Raw genomic sequence first — 15,493 nt, 5'->3', positions numbered from 1 at the left:
GCCAAAGTATAATTCTTTGGCAGAACAAATAAATACTCTTTCTACTATGTCTGGATTTGTATCCATTCTTAGAACTATACATGTGCATGAGAACTTTATCTTTTCCATTTTCCACAAAGTTCCTATCAATAATATGTCTGAAACAATTAAGGATGATGCAAATAAGTTTTATGCACTCATATTATGCTCATTTTCATATAATAATAACTGACATCTATATAGCATCTCAAAGTATGCCAAACACTTGTTATATATTATTCTAACCTCCCAACAAGCCTATGAGGTAGCTACAGCAGTTATTCCCATTTTGCAGATGGGGAAACTGAAGCTCATAAAGATTAAATGATGTGGGGGCAACTAGGTGACACAGTGGATAGAGCACTGGCCCTGGACTCAGGAGGACCTGAGTTCAAATCTGGCCTCAGACACTTGAGACTTACTAGCTGTGTGACCCTGGGCAAGTCACTTAACCCCAATTGCCTCACCAAAAAAAAATAATAAATAAATGACGTGCCTATGGTCGAATAGCTAATAAATGTTAAGAGTTGGGATCTGAACCCAGACTTTCCTGACCCTAAGTCAAGTATAATATCCGTTACACCACGCTTTGAATTCCACAGTCCTCTTAAAAAATATATCACTTTTTAAAATCAGTATTTGATATGTATACTATTTTTAAAATCAATTTCAGTGCCCAAATGAAACTGATCTTTCATTTTAAAGCCCTTTTGGAATTTCCTCATTGTATTTTCTTCAACAATACTCAAATGGATCTGTGATCTCACCTATTGGGGCACACAATCTATCCAAGCCTTACTATCCTGTCATACTCCTGTCCATGTCCGCCCCTAAGTTCACCACCAAGAATCCACTCAATATGCTGGGGGTCACCCTGGCTTTCTCTTGACACTGTGATGATACCAATGGGGCACATGAACTGTGAACCACTGATTATCCCTGGCTTTTGTTCATATGACCAGACCATCCTTATCTTCACTATTTTCTTCGTTATATATAAGTATCCCTGTCTCCCAGGTAATTTATTGGAAGTTTCAAAGTGTTTCTCATCCTACTAACCCATAGATTCTTTTTTTTTTTTTTTTCAGGCAATGGGGGTTAAGTGACTTGCCCAGGGTCACACAGCTAGTAAGTGTCAAGTGTCTCAGGCCGGATTTGAACTCAGGTACTCCTGAAGTCAGGGCCGGTGCTTTAACCACTGCGCCATCTAGCTGCCCCTAACCCATAGATTCTTAACCTCCAACTAAAGGTAGTAACATCCTGTTCCTTGTATGGGGCTGAATATTAGCTGGATACCTTCCTATCACCCTATTGTTGTGCCTTTCAGCATTTTTTTGCTCTAGTCTGGGAAGAAAAGGCAAATGTTCAATCCATTTACCTTACTTCCAGTAGGTTTAAACTACTATGCTTACAGATTACTGAAGAGCTTCATAAACATTTAAAAACAGCCCAAGTAATCACAGGTTTATTAGCACATTGGCCAAAAGGGTCTGGTCCTAGTTGGGTATCTTAGTCTTGTAGTAAAATCACTCATTTCCAAAATAAGAGTAACTTGTCATGACAGGCATTTCTTCAGTTGCAATGTCAGGTCTGGAGACATATTTTTACCATATCGTCATCATGAGTAACACCATCCAAAAACATAACAAGACACACCTTTGTGGGTACTAAAGATACAAAAGTTCCTGCCCTCAAGGAACCCACAATCTAATTGGATAGAAAGGTATGCACATCAGAAGTTATATCACAATATGAAATAGAATAGAGTAAATGTTCTAACAATCAAAATAGGGCATACATTCTGCCTATTGAGAAGAAAAGACAAGTTAGAACTTTGGCACTTTTATATAGCTTTTAAATATTAAGAGAAAAAAACCTAAACGCACCCTGGTAATGGGTTGAAATACAGCTCACTCTGGCAGTTGTCTGATTGTCACTGTTGTGAACCCAAGAGCTTCTCTCATCATAGGCACAATAAATCGGGGTACTTTTTACAGGTCCTCAAGGTCAGATAAATCTACAACTACTTTCATAAATAGTGTATCTTCTTTGATGTAGGTGTTCTTGGTGTTCTCCAGAGTGGAATGTGCCACAAATCGAGGACAGCCAGATGCAATGTTCATCTCTCCATCAGGCCTTTTAAAGCTGCTGCTATTGGGGTCAGCCTTGAAGATCTCTGTAATGTGGTTCTTTTTTCCACTCTGGTCCAAAAGCATCATGGTAACCCTCTGCTTGAAAGGCCATTGCAACAATGAGTCGAATTCCCCTTTCATTACCACGAAATACAGTGATAAGTGTGTCCCTTTCCCTGAGCCATCCCCATTCAAGTAAGCTCTTGCACAGAGTCGGTAGCCACAGCGGCTGGTGTAGAAAGGTTGGCTGAATATGGACACTGTGCGTCCTTCTGTTGCCTCTCTTTTTTTCATCTTGTAGTCTGTCACCTTCCATATCAATTTGCCATTATAACAAGTGCTCTCTAACATTTTAAATCGCTCTTCATTTTTATTCAGCTGGGCTTTATGGATGTTAATGTGGGCATCATGTCTGTTAGTTTGGCCTTCCAAAGTGACTACAAAGAGAAAAGAGTGCCAAATTTCCCTTTAGACAAAGCTGCCATTAGAATTCATCCAAAATGTAGTTATCTGATGCTAAAATTTAACACAATGAACATGACCTCTCTGCATACAGAGACCACAAGGGGATAATTTAAGTTCAGTGACTTTTCAATGGCTCCCTGGCCAAACTTGTTATTTAAAAAATAAACAAAAACAAAACAAACAAAACAAAAAACTTCTGCTTATTCTCTGGGCTATAGAAAGCTGGGGATTGAGAGCATTGTGCTCAAGATTCAATCAGCACAGCCTGAGTGGGGTGATTGCCCAAAATTTTGTATAAAAAACCAAGGCAACCATTTGTTTTTATTCTTTATATGGGTATTTGCCACCTACCACTCATTTTATTCTCTCGTTTCTGACTCCTATTTTTTCATCAGTTGGCCTTCTCTAGATCTGTGTTGGCCAACTATAGAGATCTTACTTTTTAGAATATTGCAGGGCAACTACATGGCACAGTGGATAAAGCACTGGCCCTGGATTCAGGAGGACCTGAGTTCAAATCCAACTTCAGACACTTGACACTTACTAGCTGTGTGACCCTGGGCAAGTCACTTAACCCTCATTGCCCCACCAAAAAAGAGAAAAGAATATCACTCAGTTTCTTGAACGTCAGATGCCATACATCTTATACATTTTGCTTCTAATCATAGTTGGGGACAGTTTTCAATTTGTCTTGTCTGGGTTCTTGTTTTTAACTGTTTCTAATAACTACCATTTATATAGTGTTTTGAGGTTTGCAGTATGTTTTAGGTATATTATTTGATACTCAAAATTACCTTAGGAGGCAGGTGCTATTATCCCCATTTTATTGTTAAGGAAATTGAGTCTGAGAGAAGCCCAGGATTATATTAACTAGTCTAAGGCAAGAGTCAAATGTGCATCTTTTCAATTTCATATCTGTTCTACCACTTAAATGTCTCTGTTTCATAAATTCACAGTGATTTGGTCTTAATTTCCAAACCAACCAAAAGCAAAAAATAAACATCAAACATACCCAATCTCTGGTCATAGGTTTCCAGCAGAGTGATCTTCTGCTTTATAGTATCAATTGTATTCATCAGAGGTCTTAGATCATATTTGTTTTGCTGCCTGTTAGCCACCTCTAATAACTCTCTTACTTGTGTTTCCAACCAAGCAGATTTATCAATGTGACTGGCAAGAACCTTCCAGCATAACAAGGTTCATAAAATTTGAAAGAGAGTGAGAAAAGGGAGATTTCAGTCAATATTCCAGATATATTCCATTTCCCTGGATAGATTTACTGCTATCATCTACATCCCACAGAAGTATCCCTTTCTACAAAATAATGTACATACATACATTTGTACATATGTATGTATAGATATGGATATGTAATATCATTTGTTCTTTACATCAATTCAGAGGGTTAGGTAGATAATAGGAATATTCCCATTTGTAGAAGAGGATATTAAAGAGCAAAGGTTAAATTACTTTCCCATAAGGACAAGGTTTGTAACTATTTGAGCTTGAACTCAAATCTAACACTGTTTTCATTATACCATGCACCTTCTGTCTGGCAGATCAGCTAAATTTAGTTTTATATGTAAACGATTTTGTTTAATCTTCAAAAATACTCAATATCTTATAATGATAAATGAAACATTCATAATTCATTGATATTCATGATATCCAAAGTAACCCTCTACCCTTCCTTCCCTCCCACACCCACTCCATACTTCTACTCCACCCATAACAGTGCCAAGAAGAGATAGAAACTAAGACAAATGTATCACAGTATTTAGAGATAAAAAAAAAAATCTTGGACAGAGGGGTGAGCTGGCTCCAGCACACCCTGATTTCCCAGGTATCTTTCAGTTCTACAAATAAATCATGATTTTTGTTTTGTTGATTGTCTATAAAGTCAAGTGTATGTGAATACTTTTGTAAAAAAAGTATTTTCTAGAAAGCCGTGTTATTAAGCATTTATTATCACACCTCTGTATATCCCTATATACTTGCTTGAGTTTAGCAGAAGTGCAGAAGAAGATTCAGGGAATGAAGTCATCACCAGACTGTGGGCTTAAGGACTTGCACTTATATCACACTTTAAGGTTTGCAAAGTGCTTTGCATCCACTCACATCTCATTTAAACCTCACTATCTCTGCTTTGAGATCAGATAGATCCAAATTCCCTTGTTAATAGATGAAGAAATAAAACCTAGGGGTGCCTTTTCCTGCCTAGCCAAACATACTGTCATCATCTGTACCCTGTGGAAATAGTCCTTTCTGCCCAGTGCATGGACTACACTTAGACTTAAATCCACTATACATTGGGAGTCCATTAATAATTTATTGACATTTGTAAATTTCAGTGTCATTTTAAGTTTTATGTTAGGGTTTTGGGAAATACTATAGCACTTTCTTTCCAAAGGAATGAACTTCACTTTATTGACTATACAACACAAAACTATGTATCCTTGCAGTGACTCTGAGATCAAGAGAATATTATTGGTCCAATAGATTATAATAGCTTTACCAAACTTGGTAGGTAAATGAGAGGAAAAAAACTGATCTTGAATGGAAGGCTAGTTAGTATCTCACCTGGGTACTTGCCAGCAAGTTACCATTTTTGCCAAACAGTTGTACAAACTGCCTAAATTCCTTTTCAAATTTCTTCACAGTTTCACTTAACTGCTGAATTTTACTTTCTTTTAATTCTAAGTTCTTGTGCAAGTCAGAAATCTAATAAAAGAAATTAGAATAAAGAAAAAATCAGGTCATTCAAAATACATAATTAAGTTAAAATAATGTATAGCATCGGGGTGGGGGGGAGGAGGAAGGCAGTTTTGCAGTAAGGTTCCCTAAGAGTCTATAAGATCTCAAAAAATTTTTTTAAATCCGTTTTTTAAAATTTAACCAATGATATGGTAATATAGTACCTCTGGTAGTATGAGCATTAAACTAAAGAATTATAAGACTGATACCAAGTTTGTTCATTCATTCTGGATGTATTTAGGGAATAGTCATTCTCTAACATATACAATTGCTATATTAGGTGCTCTGTAGAATACAAAAGCAGAAGACATAGCTCTACTTCTCAAGAATGTTTATAATCTAGATAGCTAGACAGGGCATGCAATAATGATAATGCCTTATGTTGTGTAGTATTATAATTTACAAGTGAATTCAAATAAATTTCACTTGATCTTCCCAATCTTGTGAAGAAGGCAGAACATTATCTGTTACCTCCATTTTAGTGACAGAAAAACTGAGAGTTAGAGAGGTTAAATTACCTGTCCAAATGCATATAGGTAGTTGGGGATGGGGCTGGGTCTTGAAACCTGATCTTTTAATTCTAGGCTCAGTGGTTTTTCCACTATCCCACAAAGTACACAAAGCAATTAGAAAACAGAAAGCACTTCTTATGCCATATTATCAGCAGTTTGTTTTTAATCATTGCTCATAACCTGATTTCATTTAGGCCATATTTAATTTTGTGGGGATTTACATGGCTAGTCTGAGGCTGTATCAGATAGTAATACTAAGCTTATACATGGTGGAAAAATTCTTCTCCCTTCCTGTAGATAAAGAAGGATCCTCTACTTGATTTTGGAAGATGAAGCCTCATGGACATGAAACAGGACTAAACCTGGTTAATCCTGTCATGTATGTATCCAACTGTAAACTTTTCAAGGGAAGAAACTAAAACCTGACCCCCCAAATCTGCTAATTTCATAGTTTTCTAGCTGTCCTTGCTGGCAGTGTTAGTACTGTCTAGTGGCAGTGTTAGTATTGGCTAGTTATTGCTAGGATTTATGTAGTGCCTTAAGATTTGCAAAGTGCTGCGTATAGGTTACCTTATTTGATCCTTACAATAACACTTTGAGATACATGCTGTTTTTATTTCAGTTTTTACAGATGGGAAAACGGAGGCTGAGAGGGGGTAAGTGATTTGCTCAAAGTCATACAGTTGTCTGAGTCAAGATTAAAATTAGGTCCTCCTTACTTCTTCAGTGCTCTTACCCATTGTACTCCCTTGTTATTTGTTTTGGTTCATAATATGTAAGGATGACATGATACAAAAGCATTTGTCAATAGTCTTTTTTTGGGGGGTGGGTGAGGCAATTGGGGTTAAGTGACTTGCCCAGGGTCACACAGCTAGTAAGTGTTAAGTGTCTGAGGCCGGATTTGAACTCAGGTACTCCTGAATCCAGGGCTGGTGCTCTATCCACTACGCCATCTAGCTGCCCCTTGTCAATAGTCTTTTAAAGTATGAACAATTACTTCACAGAAAAACATCTGTTTCCAGTTAGCTGATATATTGATGTACAGAAAAATACAGATATTTAGGGCTTTTTAAAAGGAAGATAAACCCTATTTAGATTTTTAAAATTATACTTTCAAGTTTACCTGTTCTTCTAATCTGGAATTCTTTTCTAAAACCAGGAGCATGTGTTCTCTCAAGGCAGAATTCTCATGTTCCTTAAGATTTACCCTTTTGTCCTTAGGAGTAAAGATAAAGAAAAAGACAAGTAGTCAAAAAGCATGCCTCAGAAATGGGAAAATGGGGACATTTTTCATTAAGGACAGCCTTGATTTCACTGCTCTCTTCTAGAGTTTGTATAATTACTTGCTTTAAGGCAGGGTTCCCTTTCAGTTCCAGGATTATATGACAATCTAAAAAACAAATTTGAAACTTTCTGAAGAATGGGGAGCATTCTTCAGTACTTTAAGGAGGATACAGCTGCTAATCCTCCAATGAACGATGAGGTAGATCCACAAGGACTGTCAAATGGGATATTGTCCAATTAGGATCTGAGGAAAAAGAGGAGAGTCCCGGCGATTTCATGACTTCCTGCTGGGGCGAACTGCAGCATCCATCTGTGGGCTTTGTAAGGACAGAGAACATCCCGGGACCTTGTCAAAAGAGATGACTATTACCTACTTCTGACTAGTTTAGATGACTAGCAATTAGATAGAACCTAAAAAGTATTGCCAAAGATTATAAAATCTTGTTAAATATCAACAACAACACTAGTAGTATTTTTAATCACTGCCTGCTCCACTGAAGGCTAAGGGAATGCAAAGGTATGCAATGGGACATAAACAGCTGGTAAGACTATGGTGTCTGAAAATAGTGATTTGCAATTTCTGGATCATGGCCTGAAATACAGACGCAAGAGAGATGCTACAATGTAACAGGGAGAGAATAGCTATTCAAGATACCCAGATGTTCATGGTTTATAGGAAACAAAGGGTAAAATGAAAGACTTCAAATATCATTATTAGATACATGCAGTTTAGGCAACAGGAAGGTGAAACTGGGGTCCCAATAGCAAGAGGCAAATTTGATTTCATAGGTATCCAGTAAGACTTTATGAGTGAGAAACATTACTGTAATGCAGATGTGGATGGATACAGTATATTCAAAAGAAAAAAAGATAGTTGGAAGATCCTATAGGAAGCATGGTTTGCTAAGGTGGTAAAAGATGGTGGAGATCATTTGGTGTGAATGTCATTGGAGACATATATAAAGGCAAATTTTATTATCTGTGGATAGATAGATAGATAGACGGACAGACAGACAGACACTTGCACAGAAAAGAGGAAGTAGATGAGTTTAGCAAACACATCACAAGCCTGGTACAGAGACAAGCCATAGTAATGATTGATTAGTAGTTCAGTCATGTCTCTACTCTTCATGACCTCTCTTATAGGTTTTCTTGGTCTAAAGATACTAAAGTGGTTTGCCATTTCCTTCTCCAGTGGATTAAGACAAACAGAAGTTAAATAATTTGCCCAGGGTCACACACAGTGAGTGTCTGAGGAGGAATTTGAACTCAGGTTCTCCTGACTCCAAGTCCATCCCTCTTACTTAACCTTTTGAATTCAGATCCCCTAACTCCAGGCCCAGTGCTGTATCCACTGAGCCACCTAGCTGCCTCAATTATCCAGATACCTGCTAAAGATCATCACTTCTCTATGTCCCAAAACACAGTAGCCAATAGCTTTTTGACTTGTCTTAATGATGATTTTGTCCCTTTAAAAGGCAGAGGAGTTAACAAGAGAGAATTCCAATCTAGATCTCATTCTCATCAATAGGAAGAAAAGCTATCAGGTAGAGGAGGGAATACATGTTATTTTTGACTGCAGAAGAACAAAAGAGGAGTAATGGATTGAAACTTCAAAGAAAAAAATTCAGGCTCGTAAGGAAAACTTCCTACAACTTAGAGCCATTCAAAGGTTTATTGGACTGCCTCAGGAAGTGTTAGTTCCCCCTCAGTGGAAGTTTTCAAGCCAGTGCCAGGTCACTACTTGTCGGACATGCTGTATAGCAAGGACTCTTTTTAGTGTATGAATTGGGCTAAATGGTTACTAAAGTCTCTTACAACTTTGAAATGATGTGAACCTACAGTATTATGTGACAGTCTCAAAAGATACTAGGAGGTCCTCCAAAGGGAAAGATAAAAAGATCTGATCATTAATGGCATATCTAATTAAAGATTCTTCCTTTTCCTTGAGGTCACATGCCTTTTATATAACACCTAGCTGCATTCGACTTGCCATTATCTCCAAAAATTCCTTATCTACTTGGTGTATTAGATCAATCAAATTTGTAGTACTGAGGACCTGGACAGTCTTCTTTCATCAGCTGGCCAATGTGTGCACATAAAGTACACTCTATTTTAAATTTTAGCCCAAGTTAACTGAACACAAAACCCCACAATATATTTCCAATCAAACAGGAATGATCTATAGTTTCTCTGTGCTTCTAATTAGTATACATAATTGAGAACTATATTACTAATAAAACAAACATAATATTTGTATTCAAACTTCAAATAAATCAGGCTCTTTTAGAGCTGACATTCTGAGCAGTAGGCTATAACAAAAAGGAATTTCTGAAATTATTTTCTGTATCTGATTCCTTCCCTAACATTTCATCATAACCAGAGGTTTAGGGCTGTATCAAGGGGACAATTTTTAAAGGCAGTAGGCACTGCTGGCTAAGACTTCCACATGCTACATTTCAGTGATTCTTGACATTTTCGATGATTTGACATCTTATTAATTGTTTATTTGATTTTACAATAGAAATATTTCAGGGAAAAATTATATTTCACACATGAGGATCAATTTAGTGTAAGAAACTCAAGAAATTTCAGAAACACTGAAGAGTTGGAGTCAAAACTGTGAATGACCATCACTGTTATATTCCCAAAACTTTAAATGGATACCTCAGTTTCTAGGCTGCATGCAAAAATCTATCAAGGACAATATAAGACTGAAATAAAGTGCATAGTAGTGGAAAGGGGAGCAGGGAAGGCCAAATTAAAAAACGTTCATTGTCATACCTTTACAGGACAGCCGTAATTTTGTAGGGGCATTCCTGTTCCACCTCAGGACACACAGTAATATGCTCATCAACCTGTGAATAGAAACAGTCCCAAGTACGATAATAAATGACTGATTCAACTATAATCAGTTACTCAATTAACAAGCATTTATCAAGTTACTATGTTTCAAGTTCTGTGCTCCATGCTGGAAATACAAAGAAAAGTCAAACCAGTCCTTGCACCGAAGGAGCTTTCATTCTGATAGGGAAGACAATGTGAAAATAAGATCTATAGATGGTAGTACATATTCATGATTAGTTATTTCTGTTGAACAAACAGAAAGATACAACACACACATACAGGAAACATCCATTGATTCAAGGTATCTAAGTGTAACCCAGGCCTGAACTAGCTAATGGGACCTACAAGGACACAGCCTTTGAGAATTCAAGGTCTTTCTTAATGACATTAGGAGTAGGACTTTAGAATGAAGCCATGCCTAAGATACAGTCTGTATCTAGAGTTTAATGGAGGAAGTGAGATGTGCACTAGGTCCTGAATGAAGAGCTGATTTTTGATTAGCAATGGCAGAAGGAGGGTGGGTATGGTGGTGGAGATAAAAGGACCAATCAATCAATCTGTTAAGCAGTAAGTGCCAGCCCCTATGCTGGGTAGTGAAATCATTCCAGGCAAGGGAAATGTCATGAACAAATGTCCAGAAGTGAGAAAATTCGAGAAACTGAAGGAATGGATATGGTTGCAGGATACATTTAGTTGAAGTACAGGGTTTCTGAGCCCCATATTTTTAATGTAAGTTTTCTTCTAGCAATGTTTTATGGCCATGGAATCATGGCATACCCAAACTGTCAGAGGAATCAAGATTGCTCATTACCCAAAGAGCAGGGGAGAAATGCATGATGGGTTGAAAAGGTTGCAATATATAAAGGATTAACTGCTTAAGAATCAGTAAAGAGAATGTCATCAGAGAGGTGCATGGCAGGATAAGGAGGTGATCCAGTTATGTGGTGACTGCCAAGGGATAACCACAGACAGCCTGTGTGCTGAACTAACGTTAAGAGGTATTGAGGATGGTAGCTTGCACAGTGAATCGACTACCATGGAAGAGTTATGGGAATACATAGACAAAATTTCCATAGGATAAGATGGTCTAAATGGGTTACAACAATGGAGGAAGCACTGCCACATTGATAAGATCATACATTCATGTTAATATGGAAGTAGATGCCCTATAACATAAAAGTTAGGGAGGCTAAGCTTGGGCTGGGTAGAGGACATAGGAAGAGACAGACATTTGGATGAGTGACAGGAGGAAAAAAAATTGGTTCTGAGGCTTGCAGGGGTAAGGCGTGTGAAAAAAAAAAGAGAATATGTAGGAATACAGAAGGGAGGAAAATCACCAGAGAAGCAGGCAGACAAGTCCTAACAATAACCCTTAGATCTCTAGTATTATCAACTCTACAGTACTGAAAACTACTAAAAGTTTTTAATAATTCTATTCAAACAGTATTTTTATAATAATAAAATAATATCAAGTAAAGGTATTTACAGTACCTTAATTCTTGGATAATCTGTAAACAGTTATTGGGACAAGATATAGGGTAGTCAGGCAAAATTTTTCCTGTGATTCTAAAAAACAGAATAAATGATGAAAGGAAAACAAAATATTAAGGGCCTGTCTTTTATTTTTATCAAGGCTTAGAAAGTATATAAGTGTGTATATTTATAAATATCTGTCTGGCTTTTTTTTCTACAGTGAAAACTCTTGTAAACTAAAGAGTATATGCTGTAGTCTCTTCTGAACTGTGACAATTCTTAAATAAAAATTAATAACCAATATTTCATACCTTTGCTAAATCTTAAAGAAACACTATTCCAAAATCATCTGATGAGACAGGAAAAGGAATGTTTCCAATTATTTTATAATTTTAAAAATCAGAATTATTGGCCTCAGTGATAGACAATGCCAATGCCACAAAGGACATTTAACTTTAGGAGATGGTTAGGTCAGGGCTATCATTTTGGGAAGTGATATAATTCTCAGCCACATTGCCATAGTGACACAGAGGAATACATCAGTGATGATGTTTTCGAGAGCTATTCTGAAAAAAAGACCTGTTTCTCTGGCTATTTGTTAGCTGAAACCTTATATAGTGTGTTCAAAAAATTTAATATCTCATTGCTATTTATGTCCCATTGCCCATAACCACAGACATATGCTTCTACTTCCTAAGTGAATTAGAACTGAAATACATTTATCCAAAGAAGGAATAATCTTTTGGTCACAGGAAGAAACTGAGGAGTCTATATTAGGTGCCTTTCTGTATCAGAAATCTTTTGATTCTGCAAATCAGTATAACCCCAGAGTGGTAGATTTTTTTTTGTTGTTTTTTGTTTTTTTTTAGTGAGGCAATTAGGGTTAAGTGACTTGCCTAGGTTCACACAGCTAATAAGTGTTGAGTGTCTGAGGTCGGATTTGAACTCAGGTCCTCCAGACTCCAGGGCGGGTGCTCTATCCACTGCACCACCTAGCTTCCCCCAGAGTGGTAGATTTTTTTTTTTTTTAGTTAGAATAAGGTAGTAGTTTATTTAGGGCCAAGGGAAGGGAAGGGTGAGGGGAGGGAAACCATGAAAGAAATCCTTGGACTTCTCATGGGGAAGAGTGGTAGATTTTTTTAAAGCTAAAAGTTTTGGGCTTAGTAATATGTCCTTTGTACAGTAACTGTTCTATTACAGTTATTCAGATTATTAAGACTTACCTGTACATTGATTACCATTATATCCTTTTTGCAATATGGACATGTTTCCTCTCGAAACTGACAATGTAAGCCCAAGTGGTCTTTCAGATCTTTTCGAAGGACTCTTTCCTGACAGCACTCATTAGAACATTGCACAGATTGAAAAAAACACTGTAGAAGGTGATCCTAAAACACATATTAATATGACTGTATTCTCAATCAATTAGCATCAGCATAGAGAGAAGACACAAGATCATCGTAGTGGGGAAAGGGGCAAGGATCGGGGGAAACATTATTTAAGCACCTACAATGTGCTAGTTACTGTGCTAAGTACTTCACCAATATTATCTCATTTTATCCTCACAACAACCCTGTGAAGAAAGTGTTATTTTTGCCCCCCCCCATTTTACATTTAAGGAAATTGAGACAGACAGATTAAATGACTTGCCTTGCCTAAAATCACACAGCTAGTGTTTGAGTTTGGATTTGAACTCAGGTCTTCTTTACTGCAGGCCCAATCCTCTATCCATTGTGTTACCTAGCCACCTCTAATTCTATAGAAGGAACTACAGAAGGCATATGGGAAATATTAACAATGTGATGACTGCAGCATGTGCAGCTACTGTATTTGCCTTCTAATTTTACCATTTTAAAGCTGTAAGCTGTCTCTGCTAAGAAGGTAAGCAGGGGGAAGAAGGAGAAAGGGGAGCTACTTTAGCTAGAAACTGCTTTTGGAGAAGCAGAGGATTAGGAAAGAAGAGAAATGTAAAGATAGATAGTTTTATTCAATTATATTTCAATTAAATTCAAGCATTTATTGATCATCTGCTAAGTGCCAGGCAATGTGCTAGGTGTCAGGAAAGGAGATATTTTTCATAATTAAATACAGGGGAAGAGTTCTTGACTAAATAAGACATAGAGACAAGCACAGAAGATAAAATAGACAGTTTCTATTATATCAGATTCTAAAAGTTTTTTGTTGTTGTTTAGTTGTTCTCTATTCTCGTGACCCCATTTGGAGTTTTCTTGGCAAAGATACGGGAGTGGTTTGCCATTTCCTTCTCCAGCTCATTTTCCAGATGAGGAAACTAAGGCTTTGCCCAGAGTTCTAGTTAATAAGTATCTGAGGCTGGATCTGAACTCAGGAGGATGAGTCTTCCTGACCCCTGGCCCAGCACTCTCTCCGCTGCACCATCGAGCTGCCCTGAAAAGTTTTTGCACAAATACAAAAAATGCAATTAAAGTTAGAAAGGAAAAGAGGGAAGTAATTCAGATATTTAAGAACAAGGGCCATTCGCAGTAGATAAACAAGTAGAAGGTATGGACAAGTAGTTGTGAAAAGAAGAAAAGCGAGCCATCATCAACCATGTGAAAAAAATGCTCTAAATGACTAATCAGAGAAACACAAACTGAAACAACTCTAAGTTCTACCTAATATCCTTCAGATTGGCAAAGATAAGAAAAAAGAAAGTGATCATTGTGAGAAGACCAGCTGAGGATTGCACTGTCGGTGGAGCTATGAACTAGCTATTCTGAAGAGTATTTTGGAACTATATTCAAAAGACATAAAACTACAACCATTTAACCCAGCAATATCACCACTGGGCATATAGCTCCAAAGAGATTAGAGGAAAAAGGAAAAGACTCATGTAAAAAATCTAGAGCAGCACTTTCTGTTATAGCAAAGAATTGGAAACAGTGGGAGAACCTATCAACTGGGGAACATTACTTAGAAATGACAAATTTAGAGAAACCTAGGAAGACCTGTAAGAAATAACACAGTAAAGTCAGCAGCACCTGGAGAACAATTTATACAGTGACTACCACATTCTAAGGACAAAAACCTTTAAAAAAAAACTTGAAAAACTAATCAATGCAATGACCCAGACATGACTACAGATGGCCCAAGATAAAGGATACTTTCCTCTTTTGGGCAGAGAGGTTATAGATTAGAGGTGTAGAATGAGATATTTTCAGACATGGCCAATGTGTATGCTCATTTATTATTATTATTATTTGCTAAAGTTTATTACAAGAGATGCCTTTTCGTTTTTTGGTGGTAAGGAAGAAATGGGAAAGAAATGATAGTGATGCCAAAGAAGAAAGAAAAGAACATCAGTGAAACATTTTTTTTAAGCATGGAAGAAAACAAAAGAAAATTCAGAGGAAGGTACAAGCAAGGTAGCCTTGGATATAATGTGTTGAATTTGTAAGACACTTTAAAAAAATAAACGATATGTAATAGAGATTTGCTGTTACATATAAAAATATTTCAAAGGGAGGAAAGTGAGGAGAACAGAGATGATGGAGTAGGGAAGCTGGGAAGAGTGACTAGAGTTTGGGATAAGGACAAAGAATAGATTTAGGACTAGTAAAATATAAAGATTGGAGATTGTGGCCAGATAGAAAAATTCAGAGTTCTGTATCATGGAGACAGAAACTTGTGGGTGAATATGAGATCAAGAATAGGACATACCATCCCACTGGGCAGCTTGTTTTTATTCTATATTCCCTGCCTCCTCCCCCAACCTCTGATAATAAACTAGGTCTTTTAGTGAATTGTGTCCCACAGGGCACAGGGCCAAGTGGATCATCAAAAAACGCAGTCAGATGCCCAAGAAGGAAAATAGAGAAGAAGAAAAGGAAAGCAGCTCTTGCTATATTAAAGTCAATTAAATTGACAGAGGAATACAATTTTATCACAGTCTTGTAAGTTAAATAAGGGCTGGGTTTTGGTTATCACTGCCCTGGGTAATCCTTAGCCTGTGATAAAACTGTGTTCCTTTGTCAGTACTTTATCTCATTG

General features: G+C 37.1%; 1 protein-coding gene across 1 annotated transcript in view; it reads right to left on the bottom strand.

Annotated features, from left to right (window-relative positions):
- Positions 1-451: 451 nt before the first annotated feature.
- The window catches only part of TRAF5 (TNF receptor associated factor 5), a 54,366-nt gene continuing 39,324 nt past the window's right edge, over positions 452-15,493 (bottom strand). The window contains 10 exon segments of the mRNA XM_044005222.1: positions 452-2,587; positions 3,628-3,796; positions 5,196-5,336; positions 7,005-7,097; positions 9,950-9,969; positions 9,972-10,023; position 11,407; positions 11,504-11,563; positions 11,565-11,578; positions 12,709-12,873. Coding sequence (XP_043861157.1) covers positions 2,010-2,587; positions 3,628-3,796; positions 5,196-5,336; positions 7,005-7,097; positions 9,950-9,969; positions 9,972-10,023; position 11,407; positions 11,504-11,563; positions 11,565-11,578; positions 12,709-12,873 — 1,293 coding nt within the window. The 3' untranslated portion in view covers positions 452-2,009.

Source organism: Dromiciops gliroides, chromosome 4 (genome assembly GCF_019393635.1).
Source record: "Dromiciops gliroides isolate mDroGli1 chromosome 4, mDroGli1.pri, whole genome shotgun sequence".
In the NCBI taxonomy this organism is placed as follows: Eukaryota; Metazoa; Chordata; class Mammalia; order Microbiotheria; family Microbiotheriidae; genus Dromiciops; species Dromiciops gliroides.
Note: the sequence above shows the minus strand (reverse complement) of the source record. Positions and strands in the feature narration are given on the sequence as shown.